General features: G+C 37.7%; 1 protein-coding gene across 3 annotated transcripts in view; it reads left to right on the top strand.

Annotated features, from left to right (window-relative positions):
* arhgap46a (Rho GTPase activating protein 46a) overlaps positions 1 to 17,741 on the top strand; it is a 34,367-nt gene that overhangs the window by 1,344 nt on the left and 15,282 nt on the right. The window contains exons 1-3 of one of the 3 annotated variants that reach the window (XM_067388132.1): positions 10,592 to 10,636; positions 11,310 to 11,383; positions 13,410 to 13,877. In XM_067388132.1, the coding sequence (XP_067244233.1) occupies positions 13,453 to 13,877 (425 nt within the window). In that variant the 5' untranslated portion in view covers positions 10,592 to 10,636; positions 11,310 to 11,383; positions 13,410 to 13,452. Of the gene's footprint in view, positions 1 to 10,591; positions 10,637 to 11,309; positions 11,384 to 13,409; positions 13,878 to 17,741 lie in introns of those variants that run through there. The other 2 variants (XM_067388133.1, XM_067388131.1) reach the window with 2 other exon arrangements.

The following is a 17,741-nucleotide window of genomic DNA, read 5'->3' as shown; positions in this document are numbered from 1 at the left end:
AAGTGCTGAATTTGTCATTTTATTTTGTAATAAATTATATGTATGGCATAATGGCACATACATTTTTTATTTTTTTATCTGACAGTGATGACAAATGAACATTTTGAGAAAAAATGGAAGAATCATGAGGTTGAACCCAAACCTAATGAACATGTTGAATCAAAATAATTCCTTGATATGTAAACTATACTTAGTTTTTGAGCTGTTGCCTGTTTTGTTCCTGTATTCAAGAATCAGAGATGTGATAGTGAATCTAATATATGAGATATATGAGATAGTGAATCTGGTCTAATTCTTAAAATCGGCTGATGGTTACAGGAAACCACCAGAACCCTCTTTGATATCCCACAATACCTTCTGTCGCCTTTACTGTGGTTACAAGCATTGAAGTCACATAATGTGAGCCGTGGACACATGTTGCTTTAGGTGGTGCTGCACTGCCAGAAAAACACAGAGCATGTGTTTAGTGCAGGGTTACAGATGTACGAATTAATTAAATTCATTAAATTAACATCTTTTTCCACCCTGCGCTTGATTATGACACAGATGCTGAAGTGTAAATAGATGAAAAGAGGTGGTTGAAAACCTTCTGTGAGTGTGGACCGTTTGATGTAACACTACCGAGCTTTGATCAGCCGTAGTATTGATGGCTCTCTGTTCTCTCTGTTCAGAAGCTGAGCAGGGGCATGACATTGGACACTTGATGCTTTTAACATTGCGATGTCTCTATGAAGCTCAAGTTTGAAGCTTGTTTAAAATTCTTCAGATGGTGTTCTAGTTTTGCACCACTCAAGAAACTCTAATATGATAAGAGACCATTGTCTGAAGTTAATGGACACTTTTGTGGTCGTTCCAGCTACTAGTGAGTGTAAATATATGTTTTGACATGCTGAGGTTTATCTTTGATCCAGAATGGGATCTCACAATGGGATGTTTTCCACTGTTTGCATATCTGGTACACAATAGTGTGCAGACAAAGGAAGGACGTAGCATTGTGACAGCAGTTTAGCACCAGTGTTTTAACAAGACCTTTGAGCTCAATGTGAAAAGCACCCAATGGCCCATCTCCAGCGCTCTGCCTGAGGGCGTCTCGCGGGCCAATAACTTGCTTTTTGATTTTTTTTTTTTTTTTTTTTTTTTTCATCTTCTCAGACGATGATTATTCTGTTCTTTTGTATATTGTAATGTGGCTTTTAAAAAATACATTGAATTTCAGCTGTCATGTACTTAACACGTTTTGTTTTTGTTGCTCTGGCAAAGACATTAGCTATGTTTCCATCCACCTATTTTTATGCAATTTTTGGGATATTGCATTAAAAACGCTGGATGGAAACGGCAAGATGCTCATAAATTTAAAAAAATGTGCATTTATGCGCTCAACTGAGTTGGATAATTTTTAATGCAATACAAAAATATGCACATAAACTGGGATGGAAACACTCTTAACGGATAAATTCCTTGATGCGCCTCAAAAAAGACGTGACTTTGTGATGAGATGACATAACTGGACCAACCAGTGGCCTGATCTTGTTGCACAGCATCTGAAATGCTGTTTTGGTCATTCTGTAATGCCTGAGCAAAGTCTGTCATTAATGTAGTTCGATATAATTTTCTCCCAGAAGTGGAGCGATCTGGTTCACAAACACCAGGCATCTGAATACAATATAACATGATAACGTTTATGCGTTTTGTCTGCGCACTCTGAGGCGCAAGTAATTTATTATATACAAAAATTATTATACAGTGGCTTCTACTGCAGCAACTTCCATTTTTCTCAGTGATATTTAGCAGCAGTTTATCAGGAAGTGATAATTTTGTTCTCTTCGGATGGAAACAGTGCTTTATTCACAAATGTTTTATGCAATATTTTAAATCTGCACACAAGTTAAATTCGCAACTTTGGATGGAAACATAGATATTGACAGATCTTTGGGTTTTATTTTGAAGGTGCAATTTTAAAAGGATGTGCATATATTTTTTTTTAAAAAGACAAGTCGTCTTAAAGTTGGTTTGAAGTGGAAGCTCATCCTGTTTGTTTTTTAAAAAGATCTTATGGATCTTATTATCAACTATTCATCTATAGAAAGGGTTTTTGGCCTCATATTTTTGATTAAAACTTGACCATCCCAATGAAAATGGCTGACTTTTCTCTGTTGATGAAACCCCGGTCCTTTCTTACAATTTTGCAAGTTTGCATTCAGGTCTCTCTCCACTTAATTAACAAGTGATTAGTAGAATCAAGTCCCTGCCTTTATCTTTTTTGAAAATCTTTTTCACACAGATGTACAGTACAGTCCAAAAGTTTGGAACCACTAAGATTTTTAATGTTTTTAAAAGAAGTTTCGTCTGCTCACCAAGGCTACATTTATTTAAATAAAAATACAGTAAAAACAGTAATATTGTGAAATATTATTACAATTTAAAATAACTGTTTTCTATTTGAATATATTTCACAAAGTAATTTATTCCTGTGATGGCAAAGCTGATTTTCAGTATCATTACTCCAGTCTTCAGTGTCACATGATCCTTCAGAAATCATTCTAATATGCTGATCTGCTGCTCAAGAAACATTTAATGTGTACAATTGTACAAAATATTTGTGTACAATATTTTTTTTCAGGATTATTTGATGAATAGAAAGTTAAAAAGAACAGTGTTTATCTAAAATCTAATCTTTTGTAACATTATAAATGTCTTTACTGCCACTTTTGATTGATTTAATGCATCCTTGCTGAATAAAAGTGTTAATTTCTTTAATTTCTTTTCACAAAAATAAAAATTCTTACTGACCCCAAACTTTTAAACGGTAGTGTATAATGCTACAGAAGCTTTGTATTTCAGATAAATGCTGTTCTTTTGAACTTTCTATTCATCAAGGAATCCTGAAAAAAAAGTACACAACTGTTTTCAACATTGAAAATAATCATAAATGTTTATTGAGCAGCAAATCAGCATATTAGAATGATTTCTGAAGGATCATGTGACACTGAAGACTGGAGTAATGATGCTGAAAATTCAGCTTTGCATCACAGGAATAAATTACTTTGTCAAATATATTTAAATAGTACACAGTTATTTTAAATTGTAATAATATTTCACAATATTACTGTTTTTTACTGTATTTTTAATTAAATAAATGTAGCCTTGGTGAGCAGACGAAACTTCTTTTAAAAACATTAAAAATCTTAGTGGTTCCAAACTTTTGGACTGTACTGTACGTCGCAATACATTACATTGTGACTTTAACAACTAGTTGACTAATTGACCTTAAGGAAGCATTTCTTAGACATATTATATAATTCAAAACCAACCCGTTTGAATGCTTTGGATTTTATGGGCCAACATTACTGCGCCAATAAATAACAGGTGAACATTATGTGATCATAGCCTTGTAAAACACTTTTCTAATCATATTAGTGTTATTTTAATTGTTTTACTGGTATTAATTCTTGTGTTTGTTCAGGATGGGGCACTTATAATGCAGCTGATGACCCCACCTTGACTGTTAATATGCTAATCTTATCCAAAACCTGAAAGCATTATTTTTATCCTGTCCTTACTTAGAACTCCCTACTAAGCTCTGAAACAAACATTAACAACTCAATCATTTGGGCATTCAGGGCTCCCATTCCCATCTCCTAGGAGCTCACTTTGGCAACGTCGTCTTTTGAGGTGGTTAGGTGACCTCTGACCCTGCTCCCACCCAGTCACTCAGCTTGACCATCAACACTATGAGGAAATTTGATGCGTTGAATTTGATACTTTTAAACACTAAAAGTAGGATGTTAACGCTTTCCCATCGGACACGTTATGATAAAATCATCATGTTCAGCAGGGATGGTCAGCTCAGGGAACAGTTAATCTCTTATCTTGCTAAATCTTTACAGTTGTCTCTGTATTTCAAAATGAGATGTTCATTTGAAAGAAGTATTGATACTGACGCTGACAGCTGGTAGTAGACAAGCAAATCTGTATTTGAGCGCACATGCACTCTGCTACCTTCAGTGTGTCTTACCCCCCTCACACATGTCCGTTCACGTCTCACTGTTGCTGTCAATGTGCTCGTTTGTCCTGAATAAGGCCGTTGGAGTTGTGTGTGTGCATGCCTGAAAACAGTGGGCTTGTCAGATTTATCCCCTCTGGAAAGAAGATTTATTGTTTTGCTAACGCAGTTGCTGTTTGGCAGTTACAGACTTCCCGCCCGGAGTAGAAATTTCCGGCAGCGCTGTCCGTTGAGACAGGAAGTAGTTCAGCAGCAGTGCGGACAAAAAGAGCCATATAAAAGATACAGGCAGTGCATCATCCCAATGAGGTCAACTTTTCTTGCTTTATATAGAAAGAATTCCCGGAAGGGGGTTGTAGTTCAGCATCTCAGACCCCTTATCCTTACCCCAAAGCCACACACCCCCGCTGAGGCACGACTCTGGTTCTGATTGGCCACCAGTGCCGTGAGAGCTTTAATTATAAAGGGGGTTGTTCCAAATGAATAGAGGCTGATGGTTGTGCTAACAATGCTCTCCATTGTCATGACCCCATTATCCATTAGTAATGGGTGGAATTCTCACATATTGTCATGCATATGATACTGACTTACTACAATTTGGCTAGACAGTTTGAAGCCCTCCTTCGTTGAACCACAACACTTAAGTACTATCTGCTTTAGTTATCATCATCTCAGGAAACGCAAGAGACATTAGTCATATGCGCCCTGCAGATTTTAGAGTGATTTGCACATTTACACCACAAAAAATAACATTTTCTTAATCATTATTTTCTTGTTTTCCAATAAAAATATCAGTGTCATATTAAAACAAGATAAATTTACTTTCGAAGCAAAATGACTTGATACTTAGTCAAATAAATAACATTTTGTGAGGTTTAAAATTAAAACAAGTGGGATAAGAATTGAAATTGAGTTTCTTTTTCCTACCCTATTGGCAAACAGTTTATTTTGAGTCAACTTTGAGTCAATATTAGTCATTTTGCTTATCTAGTAAATGTTTATTTTTTTAAAGGCGTGTGCAATGGAAAAAAATGTAGGGGACTTGGACATTATTTTTTCATTGAATGGAGGAAGTTCTGAATCTGAACTTGCAGTTGATTGTCACAAAGGACGGAGTGGGGATTGAGTGAACTAAATGTTTGGAGAAGACCAGTGTACGTCACCAGAGAGAAGTCTGCTGTTTAACTCGAAAGACATTTAGATTAAAAGTTGTTAGCTCAAAAAAAGGAATCTATGCATGGATTTCAAACAGATGACTGAACCATAATGCCTTTACTTGTATGAAGCTAGACCAAAATATATTAGACCTTTTGGTTTATGGATTAAACCACATCTAGAGAACTTAAATATCAACATGGATTATATAAAACAGCTCTATTATTGCCCTGTACCTCCCTGGGCTCTGGAAAAGCCAACAATTATTTGGACTCTGAATCAGTACAAAAAGACAGAAACTCTTCCAATTAAATACCAACAGAAATTCTTAGAGCTAAGGTCTTCGTTTCTTTTACATAGAACTGCAGATGGATCAAAGACCAATAACAGAGTATCAGCAGCAGCAGTGATAGAAGATCAACAATATGGCATTCGAATCCCGGACCAAGGCTCTATTTTCACAGCTGAGGCTCGAGCATTACTTCTGGTTCTGGAAACAGAACAGGACTTTTTAATTGCCTCTGACTCAAGATCATGTCTTCAAGCACTTGAATAGACTGATCACCCCATAATAGTTGAAATCTTAACTAAATTCGATCTTTTAAAGAAGGAAAACTTTAATATTATTTTTTGCTGGGTTCCAAGTCACATTGGACTTACTGGTAATGAGAGAGCGGACACTGCTGCCAGGGATGCGCTTGACCTGGAAATATTTGGCTGTCAAATACCACCTTGTGATTTTAAACCAGTAATTAATTTATATATCATTAACAAGTGGCAGAAAGAATGGGATGAAAATAAAAAAATAATAAGCTGTATGAAATAAACCCTAGTATAAAAAGAAGTACCTTCCATAACTTCAAATCAAGACATGATCAAGTCGTCTTCATTAGGTGTAGACGGGGGCACACAAGACTTAACCATGGGTTTTTATTAATTGGCGAAGTTCCTCCTTTATGTCTCTCATATAAAGTTCCTTTGACTATTAAGCATATTCTGTTGAATTGTAATGTTTATGATGCTGCTAGAAAATGCTTTTATTCAGAAACATGCTTGCATAGAATATTTCAAAATGTATCACCTGAATGTTTTTTAGATTTTCTGTCTTATGTTAAGTTGAAATATAATAATGTAAATTTTATGGATGATATTCACATTTGTTTGCCATGTAAATGGCTAACATGGCGTAAAAACTTGATAAACAAACAAACAGATGACTGTGATTGTATTCATTGCAGTTTTTAATTCCAGCTTGAGTTGACAGCACTTATAAGTACCATAAGATTATGCTGAGGGTTTGGTTTTGTTTTGTTGGGGATAGTCTTATTTTCTCATGTCTAGTCATAGGAGACTATGACCATAACAAAACTGCTAATTTTCACTTGTCCTGTTCTGTATGAATAAACTGTCTGTTTAACCTTATTCTTCTCTTCTTTTGCTGGCTTTCAGCCATTTATCAGAATGCCTTCCTGTAACCAATCTGTTAACACACGGCCAGCTAAATCAGTCCTGACATGTTACTCACAAAGATAAATGAAGCCAGTGTTGGTCCGTACAGCCAGGCAGAATAAAAGTGAAATGGACTGGAGCAGCTGTACCATGACCTCTGCTGATGGAGGCCTTGTCCGCTGTAGTCATTTGCACTCTTCAAAATGAGCTAAAACAACGTGCAAAGGGCTCCAGCCTCCAGACAAGAAAATAAGTAAATAAATAATTAAGAAGCTATTGGCTCCTATAAGAAAATAAATAGGCGGCGACTTATTTTTATAAGTGGCACATAAGATTAAATATATGTTTTACATTTTCTAAACACTTAAAGGTGCTAAAGAGGATGTTTTGTTTTATACATTTTTGCAATATTACTTGAAACTGTCTTTACTAACTGATAAAAGACTATTTATTAGGTGCACTGAAAGGAATAATATTAATATACATCATCTGTGCACGAGGTAGGGCCTTAAAAACATCAGCCAATCGTTTATGCGATCATCGCGTAAACGATTGGCCCTCTGGCTTGTCAATCACTGCCATGACGTTCCTTGTGAGAGACGTGCGCGGATTGGCCCTCTGGCTTGTCAATCACTGCCGTGATGTTCCTTGTGAGAGACGTGCGCGGATTGGCCCTCTAGCTTGTCAATCACTGCCGTGACGTTCCTTGTGAGAGACGTGCATGGCTGCGCGCTCCAGTAACTTTCCACACTCCACAGGTGCTGCATGCGATGTTTTTGTCAGGAGACAGGAGTAACAACTGCAGATTATGAGTTACCTGCGGTGAGTCCGACATAATGAATCCAAAATACACGACACAGCGAATGCCGGTGGTAAAACACTCGTATTCCACTACTCGTGCACGAGTTTTGGGAGGCGTTCCTTTGAAACAAGCTGTGAAGGAGGGGGGCTGTTCTTACGCATGCGCTCCTTTCAAAAACTCAGTAACAGTCTTTGGATTCTCAGTTGACGAAAAAATCCTCTCTATCACCTTTAATTGCGGTCATACTGTCATGTATTTGTCTGTCCTCCTTTTACAGCACCAGAATTTTCATCCATCTTGTGGATGTCCTGGGAACTAGGTTCACCTTAAATGGGGATGTTTTTTCCAACTTATTTAGTCACAAAGAATTAATCTTTACACAGAATCTGAGCCAATGTCACTGTCCATAATTATGTCAGCATCACTTGGCCATTGAGTGTAGTTTGATCTCCTCCTCTGTGTATCCCATAAATGTTGTCATATGTCTTGCACATATCCAGTCCATTGTTCTTCTGAGGTAAATTTGGTGCAAGACAGCTCTTCACATGCAATAGTTGGTATTGAAATTTATTTGGAACTTTTTCCATAGACAACAGGTTAAGTAAAATTTGTAATATAGTGCATATATTTAGCAAAATTCTAATCTTTATAGTTATTTTTTTCTAGTTGACTAACAAGTTTTGAATGGTCTTTTTGAGGTAGATGTAATGTTACGGGACATTGTTCGCAAGCTGTTTTATTGACGTCTTTTCATGGTTGTAACTCTTGAGCAATTATATGAGAAATTATGCATTTCAGTAAGTTGTAGCCTCCTGTTTTTTTCAACATACCTTCTGATGTTCATTCATGTTTATTTCATGCTATAACTAGTACTAAGGACAAAGGGATGATCAGTTATTGTGCCACTTGAACTGATACGGCTACAGATATCTGTCACACTACATTAAAGAGCACCAAAATGGCATTTATTAATTGTATTTCATGATAAAACTGACAGAATTTGAAAGCTGAGACTTTATTAAAAGGAACATAGACTAAAAGATTCTGAGATTTAAGAATCCATATCAGTTTTGATTAAAAATGATTAACAATATTGTTAGTGTCCACACAGCTGACACATTTACCTGTTGTAGTTTATCCACATTGTGTGCATTTTTACTTCGGTGTTCGTTCAGTGACACAGAAAGATGATCCTCTGTGGTTTTCTATCTCTCTCATGGTTCTCTATCTCTCTCATCTATTTGTGAGTGATATGGACCGTTTTAGGCACAGTCTGGAGCAGTCTGCTGCACCTTCATTCACTATTATATATCAAACCCAGGCGCCAGGAACTAAACCCTGTGTTCATTCTCAAGGTACAAGTACAATTAGTACAATGAGATTAATGAAGCATTTGCATTAAGCAGGAAGAGATAGAAGAACAGTATCTATCCATTTTCATCCATCTAATTTCATTCAAATGTGTGAGTGCAGTTTGTGTGTCCAGCTTTTTCCTAGTATCACTGGACTGAGTGACCTCACTTCACAGAACTAAAGAATTCCTCTCACAGGTGCAGCAGTTTGTTTTTTATTTGAATGAATGTGTGTTCACTGTTCACTCTTCTCTATTTCAGGGGCAGGACAGTGTCCTTCCTTGTGTGTTCTGTTTGTGGAACTATGCCTTTTATTTGCTTATGTGTGTACTCAGCTGACACTCTGTGCATTTGTGTTTGAGAGTGACACAGCATGTTTTCAGTTCTTAAATGCAACCAATATACAAGTTAAATTAGTTGTAGGCCAATATTTCAATGGTTGATATAGTCTGAGAGGTGAATGCTGATTTAAGGTTAGAACAATTGATTAGTTTTAGTATATAAGCAAGTACATTGTTTTTTTGCCACACCTTGAGTCAGGTAATTACGTAACCCCACCTGTAACACAATTTGCATGCCCTTCTGCCATATTGAATGGCATTACATCACATTAACCTACTTTCACCTGTTATTCCAACCTCCTTTCACCTTTTATTCTAAGGATATTCTTTTTTTGTAAATAATCCCTGACAGGAACACAGTTTATTTTGAGATAAAGTAGCTGTGTTTAACACTTTCAGCTTATAAGTTCTAACAAGTTGTCTAAGTCAAAGGCAGGTTCTGTTTTTAAAAATGTTGGCTTGGCGTGGTGAATGTTTGTCAAGTGTCAAACTCAGAATAGTATGTTATTTGGCCTGGCGTTCAGCTTTATGAGCAGTAAATGGCAGCTAATAGACTTTGGCACAGAGAATTATTGTTAAGTTTGTTGCATTTTTCCCGCTGATTCAGAGTGGTCTCGGGTTGTCTAAATCAGAAACACCTAAGGTGGAATTTCAAAATTGCGCTCCTAAAAAAAGCACATAAAAAACGGCATTTGGCCTCATTTTGGAACAATGGATTTAGTCCATGATGTCGTTGTTTTTCAGTGCTTGGAGACCAGCCATTTTACAGCTATTTTTAAACAATGGTGCACATTCCTAGACTTCAAGAATATGAAAAATAATTTCATTGTTTTTATATATGAGGAAATGATTTGACATATTATTAGACACTTTCTAAAAATATATTTTGTCCTACAGAGCTAGACTCAAGAAGAGGGTGAAAGTCTTAGTATGATGCTTTCTTGTATGCTGCCTGCTTTTGGTGGCATTTTTATTCGATTCAAATTGATATATTCCTGAGAAGTAGTGCCCGAGAAGCACTACTAGCAGAGAATAGCTTTTGCAGAACCAGAAGGTGATATAGGCACAGTGTGCCCTAAAAGGAGTTAAAAGTTAAAGCTGCAGTCCGTAACTTTTTGGTTAAAAATGATCCAAAATCAGCTTTTGAGCAAGTGCATAACCAGCCAGTGTTCAAAACGTATCTCCTTACCTTAGCCCGATTTACAACGGTAAGCTTGTAATAATGTTTCCTAAATAGAGTGGTACTGGTAGCTCTCGAGCATGCAGCCGTTCGTCTTTGCATCATTTACGTCACGTCTGGTTACATAAAGAAGGAGTCCCAGCTAGTAGGCTATATGGCATGTGAGGATGCTGCAGGTGGCATTTCATTTATAGCCTTTTCTCACAGCAGCTGGAATAATTCAACTTATTTTGATGGTGGATTGTAATCCAGAAAGGTCCAAATGACAATCATCAGTGACAAGAGGAGATTCACTCGTAGACAAAAGCAAAAGACATAGGACTGCAGAGTGGCTATAGAAATTAAAATCTACAGGTATAGCATATACACACTAAATACACATAGTCACGCAATGCTGATAACATTAAGAATTTGAGAACAAAGTATAACAATAATAATTTGCACGGTTTGATGTGATCCGAGCGATTGTTAGATTTAAAGATTGGTAGTGTGATTTATTGTGATGTTTTTTTTTTCTCAGTTGGTGAGAACAAAAGTGGCAGGCATGTTACTTTCTTGGTCAAATGACATTTTCCAGTGAAAATTCTTATTTTGCTAATACTTCCAAGACGTAGAATCTGTGATTCTGAAGTACAGTATCCACACCAGTGTGCTGACTGACAGTTAACATTAGATTCATTCATGCTGAGGAGCCTTGCTGATAATTCAGCAAATACTGCAATTGCAGGCTTCAACAGAAATGGAGACTCAATTTGAGTTTTTTTTAATAAAAGATGGAGATTTTTCTCTGTGTTTGTCAACAAAACTCAACTCTTACTAATGTGCTTGCGTATTTACCCAGGAAATACCACAATGACACCACTCAACCACATGCCAGTCTGTTTGATTTTTACAGTGGTCTTGGCAGTCAACCTAAATTCCTCATGCTTTCTTATGCAACTTTTCACATTCTTTCCACATTTTTTTTTATATGTACGCAAATCTGTTTTCTTGATAAATTAATGCCAAACATTTTGAACTTGATTAGGAGGAATTTAGTCATAAGGATTCTGTTGCTGAGACCGAATGCCTCTTGAGACCTCGTGAACGAGTGAGAAAAAGGTGGGTGGAGTTCAGCACACAAAAGGCCTTCAGTTTAACTGCTCTTCAATTACACGGCTCCCACCCATAAAGCTCTTGATCTAGTAGCGAGAAACAGTTTGTGCAGAATACACTCTGCAGGACAGGATTCTACATGAGCAGTAACATTGTCAGTCTTGCACTTCTTTGTCAAAGTGTGCACACACACTTCCACATGCATCAACATAAAATCAGTGCATTTCCTCAGGTCAGTTGCTGTTTCTCTCAAGGCAAGGCTTAAATATTTAATGGTGTTAATGAAGGTAAAATGAGCTGATTGGTATGTTGGAGACAGATGGTGCCCCAGTATGTCTCTGCTGAGGTCTGTTGTTTTGGTTTGTGTTTCCCAGCTTACCTGGCACCAGCTGTATATTAGACTCTCTTGGCCTCTTTATATCTACATTTGTTTTTATGAAGATGCAATGATATATTAACAGATTTGGTATGTGTTGTTTTCTCAAATGTAAGGAGTAGAACAATAAAGACAGTTGGACTGCTTATGTGATGTTCAAGCACCTTTGAACAGGTGGGCTGACTATTTCTGATCCTGAGCCACAGCTTGGGTTGAAGCCCAGGGAACAAATGGACATATGGACGTGACAACACACAAGCACACTGTTCACTATCCAACCAGTGGTATAGAGAGCACGTGGCAGGAGAGAAGGAGCACACTTGTTGTGGCATAGAAGCTAACATTCCTCACTGGAGCATCATCAGATCATGCTAAACAGCTGAAGATGAATCGAAAGGATACTTTACAGTAGCTCTGTCTACATGTCTAGACATCTGAGTGTTCATATCGTCTCATGTTTTATTCTAGTATGTAAGTGTTTGTTTATTCTACTAAGGTTTATAGTTTAAACCACAAGAGATAAATATCAGTATTTTGACTCTTGGAATGAGTCATAGCAAGCCTTTCGCTGATTTGAGTGGCCTAAAGAAGAAATCCCGCCGCCTGGGACAGATAGTCTGAGCACCCACATGGCTTATATTAGCACACTTAAGATTTTCTGCATTAGGAAACTAGATCAAAAGAAACATAATAGGTTTCTCAGAGGGCTAACATGACCCAAATTAGCTACATTCGATTTTTTTTTTTGTTTAGTTCTCCGTCCGATGTCACTTTCCCCATGTGGTGTCCCAGACAGAGGTGAAAGGTTTTGACTTGAGTTTGACTCTTTTTGTAAAACGTAGTACCTTTATTTGGGTCAAAAGGTAAAAAATAAATAAACGTGCATAGATGAGTCGTTCATAATAAGATCGGTAATATGCATTTATAAAATGGATACATTTCCAGACTTACTCCTCTTATTCTCATGGTAGTCACCGTGCTCAATTCAGATTTTAGAGTAATGTCAAGTGTCTGGTCAAACATGTTTTTAAACTTACTTTCCACACCTCAGTGTCTGCGCGTGTGATTCCAAGATGGTTGCATGGTCTTTATTCCTTGTCATCTATAAATATTTTAGCAGTCACTCACATGACACACTAAGATGATTTAGAGAGCTTTTCAGACCATGACAAGTGCATCTGTGACCAGATGGGAGTCCTGACTTGTCTCCCGGTAATCGGGGTGCATGTGTGTATGGGAATATATGTGAATGCTTTCCAGCTCACAACTTTGTTTCCTCATCCGTGGCTGTATCTGCTGATAGGATTATGGGTGTGCTGAGACAGCATTTCTGTGCCTGCTCTCTCACACATTGTGGATCTCTCTCTGGCTTTGGCCTAATTCCCTTGATAACACATCCGTCAGATTACACTTAAGAGATTGACCATGAGGTCCGGCATCTAATTTATAATAGCGTATTTGTGCTATTTTGTGTTGATTTGATTTTAATTTACTAGGATTCCAATATACCAGCTTTTGTTTGGAAAACAATCACAGTCAATATTATGCCAAATAAATGTGTTATGTTTGTTTTTTTGTGTAATACCTATGATGAATTTAAATGGAAATATGATTTAAATGGTGATAAGTTGTAACACTCTCTCTCTGTCTTCTCAGTGCTGATTGGGTGGAAATCCTGGAGCCTCGTTCACAAGAGCGCATGTACGTGAATCTGGCCACAGGAGAGTGTGGCTGGGACCCACCAACCAACGTGCCCGTCCGCCAGGCTGATGGCAACCAGTGGTGGGAGCTTTTTGACCCCCAGAGCAGCAGGTTCTACTACTACAACTCTGCCGGCCGGATCACCGTGTGGCACAGGCCGCAGGGTGCAGATATTGTCCCTCTGTCTCAGCTCCAGGCCATGAAACGCAACACGGCATCCGAGCGCAAGACTGATGGGGGTACTCAAGAAAGGCAACATGGTAACCAGTCCATAGGGAGTCAAGATCGATGCACCCCTCTACCACCCTTGGAGCCCTACACTAAAGAGCCAGAATTTGCTGATAAAGAGTCTAAAGAACAAGAAATGGACAACAGACAGAAACCAGACATCCATGGTGCAGACAGCAGCAAAGACTCTCTCAGGTAGGCCTCTGGGGTTTTTCTGCATGTTATCTTGAGTCTAGCCATTATATTTCCTCAGAAATAACTGGCCGTAACCAGAGACCAATTATCTTCGACTGCTGGAATATCACTCTCATTTTCCCTGAGATTAAAAGAACATTCTGGATCCGTACAAGTTACGCTCAACTGGCAGCACTTGTGGCATATTGTTGATTACCACAAAAAATAAATTGTGACTTGTCTTTCATTTTCTTTAGAAAATGCTAGAATCAAGGTTACATTGAGGCACTTAGTGGAAGTGAAGGGAGGCAATTTTTGTAGGATTTAAAAGCATGTATAAAAGTACTTGCATTAATTCTTCTGTTAAAACTTGAGTTTTATTTACGCTGAAAAATGTAAATAATACTGTAGAAAAAGCTTTACAGCTCACATAATGTTTTTTTATTTTATTATTTATTTATTTTTAATGCGTTATACTGTCATTACTATCAGATTTTAAAAAAGCAGTCATTTAGATAAATTGTTGCCAAATGTAAAAAGTTGATATTTCCTCTTAACCCTTATTATGGAGTGCTTTATGAGAGTTTGCTGGTTTCTTCCCAGACCCATCAAACCACCTTCATAACCAGATTCCAGTCATGCCAGCTCTATTTCACCTGGCACTGGGTTATGTCTCTGTTATTTCAGTGCCTTATGCTTTACCCAACTACAGTACTTGGGCCTTTCATTCTTTCCTAAAACAATCTCTGGGCCCCACTAGATGAAAGCTGCTGGGGTCGGGGCCCAGGGAGAGCCAAACCATTGTGGTTCGAACGTGACTGGACTTTCCCTTTTTACCACAAAGAAAAGCGCTCTTGAAGCCACGGTATACATTATCCAGCATATACAGCGGTTCTTTCTATTTCAGGGAAATGTTTAGCAGGGCCTTCGTTCTTTCAAATCCACCCATGGAAAAAGAGTTAATGGACTCCAATATCTTAACAGTGGCATCTGCTTGGGAGGATTTTGAAATATTGTGGCACGAGATACTTGATGAGTGGTGAGTGTTATGAAGAGCTGTCCTCTGTCTTCGCTTCAGACACGCATGACTGCTGTCTCTGGGAGGCCCAACATTTTTAACCTTTTTGTAAAACTAGAAGGGCAACAAATTTTTGACCTTTAGGTAAAACTAGAAGGGCAACAAACCACTCATCTCCCACCGCCTGGACTTCAATTTGTTTCAAACTTCACAAGCAACACTATAGCTCTCTCGGGAACCCCACACGTCTAAGCCTCCTTACGGATGACTCACATTTTTCAAAGGTCATACGATGTACAAAACAATAGACAGCTGTGTGCGACCATAGCTATAGCTTCATGAGTGCATTGTGCCTAATTTAGAAGTATGATAATATCTTAGTTGTTTTCAAAAAACTTTTGTAGGCTGTGAGTAGGGCTGGAAGATATTTTGAATATTCATGATATACACTACTGTTCAGAAGTTACATTTGAAATAAATTAAAGCAGAAAAGAGTTGTTTTAAATTGTAATTATAATTTCACAATATAATTTTTTACTTTATTTTTGATCAAATAAGTTTTTTGGTGAGCCTAAGATACTTCTTTCAATCTGTGAATTTGTGATGTTTTTTGGCGACATTAAATTAAGGTGGATTGTGAATATTGTGGCGATTTTTTTAATGTGCTTTTTTAACTTGCCGATTAAGTTTCCCAAATGCTAGTAGGTTTTTATTTATTTCACCAGATATTTATTTTGTGTCCTACTGTCCCATGTGTGCTTACATAATGAAGTAAGGTTCCTTTGCTGAATTGCTGTATAATATTATTGATCTGTTGTGACATGTTCTTTGTTATTGTTTCATACCTCAAGGGGAAGGAGTTTCCAATAACGATTTCTGTTGTTCATCTAAAAATAAAAGCTAGGGAGTGGTAATAAAATATGAGTCTGACAATGATCCAAACAACACCATCTGTGTTATCATATGGTGTGTTTGGGACAATCAACTTCCCCTGATTGATGAACAAAGTGCTAAATCTGGTAGTCATCACACCCGCCCATCCAGGATGCAGTCATGCTACGGGCAAGCAGAGGTTGACCCTAGTCAGAGGATTCTGTAAACATGCAAACCAAATCCCTGTAAACAAACACACACATACTGGCACACACATACAATGTGATCCTGTTTAAATGATGAATAGGTGGCAGGGACGGGGTGTTTCTGTGAAATTTATTAAGTGTGAAGAAAAAGGAAGCTTACTTTTTCCACATCTGCACTAGAGATCACAAGGGTTTATTTAACAATGTCTGTGTGTTATCTAGCATTCAGCCATTTAGTAAGTTACCATGGCGAGAAGATTGGAGATTAGAGGACACCTCTGTGCTTCCTTTGCTTTGTGACGCAATGGTGTAACGTAACCCAGGGATGACCTGGGGAAGTTGTCAAGGGGTCACGAAATTCTTTTGTCCTGCAGGCGGACCCCAGGCCGAGGCTGACTATAGGAAGACAAGGGTTTTAGTTAAGCATGCAAATCCCTGAGGACCAGCTGTTAGGGTTTCCCATAGAATGAATTGGAGTGGGATCTAAGACATTAAATTAACACCCAGCCTAATACAGACTTCTCTTTGTGGACAAATGATTTTGCAGACTTTCCTTTGAAGGAGCTAAGACAGATCTGAATAATATGCATTGATATTTAGAGTTGTAAAGTCTTTATATTTAGTAAAGTCTTTTTATGGCATGTTTTACACAGTGAAATGATTCAGGGGTGGAGTTAATGATAACTATAGCAATGATGCGTGCCATAACCTAGATAACATTTATCATTATGAAATTGGTATTTATGGGGATTTCTCAGAAGGGCCTGAAAAAAAAGAAAAAGCGTTGTATATTGGCTTGGTTAGATAGATACCAAAAGTGAAAGCTGTAAAGGAGAAGTGACACTTTTCTCGTGCTCTTACTTTCACTTGTGTCATGCTCACAAGATTTGTTTGATTTGGGGAATGTCTGGGAGTTAATAAATAGCTGAGATTGCAAAAGACATTTTAAATGATTTATTTGGTCTTTTTACAGGCTATTGCTCATGTTTGGAGTGGAAAGGTCGCCATTAATATCCTCAGGGAGTATCGCTAAAGGGGCATCTCAGATTTCAGAAATCATTTGGACTTTCTTGTGCTTTTACCTTTAAACATTAAACTGTAAAGAGATTCCTTAAAGACACTGAAGCTACTCAGTCAGGCTTTGTTAAATCTTTTGCACTTCCTGTCTCACACGTTTTGCTACCTCAGTCCTTTTCTCTGAAAACTAGATTAGTGGCCTAACACAGATTGTGTATGAAAGTAGAGCAGTTTCCCCTGTTTTGTTTTATTTTAGTCATGCCTTTGGTGTTGCTTAAAATACATTGAGAACAGATTGCTGCCTTGATCCACTGGCTCTGCTTTAAACGCGGAGAAACTCAGCCTGATGCAGGGCTAGTGTTTTTCAGAATGATTTAGTGTTTGCTGAACTTAAAAGTTAATTAACAAGTTATTTTTTTCCTTTATGATTCTTCATGCATTTATGTAGTTGACCAGAACTGCGACTCTAGTTGTTGGGACCTCACTTTTCACCCGTAAACACAATCATCTCTCATGGAAAAAAGTATTTGAAACAAATTTCTACATGTTTTGGTCATACTGTTGGCCTTATCCTCTGTACAGTATGCTTTCTGTTCATGAGAGAATAGACAGTTTTTACAGCTGTAATCAGAGCCGTGCATTCTCATGCTATCTGATTTCATATCAACAGATGTAGATTAGTGCTGAGATTCCATAGCCATCTCATTGTCCATATGCTGAGCCTTTTCCGGGGGGTTACGAAGAGCTGAATATACATAATATGAGCTCTGT

The sequence above is a fragment of the Chanodichthys erythropterus genome, chromosome 6, assembly GCF_024489055.1.
Source record: "Chanodichthys erythropterus isolate Z2021 chromosome 6, ASM2448905v1, whole genome shotgun sequence".
NCBI classification, from domain to species: Eukaryota; Metazoa; Chordata; class Actinopteri; order Cypriniformes; family Xenocyprididae; genus Chanodichthys; species Chanodichthys erythropterus.
This window is presented reverse-complemented; position numbering and strand designations above follow the sequence as displayed.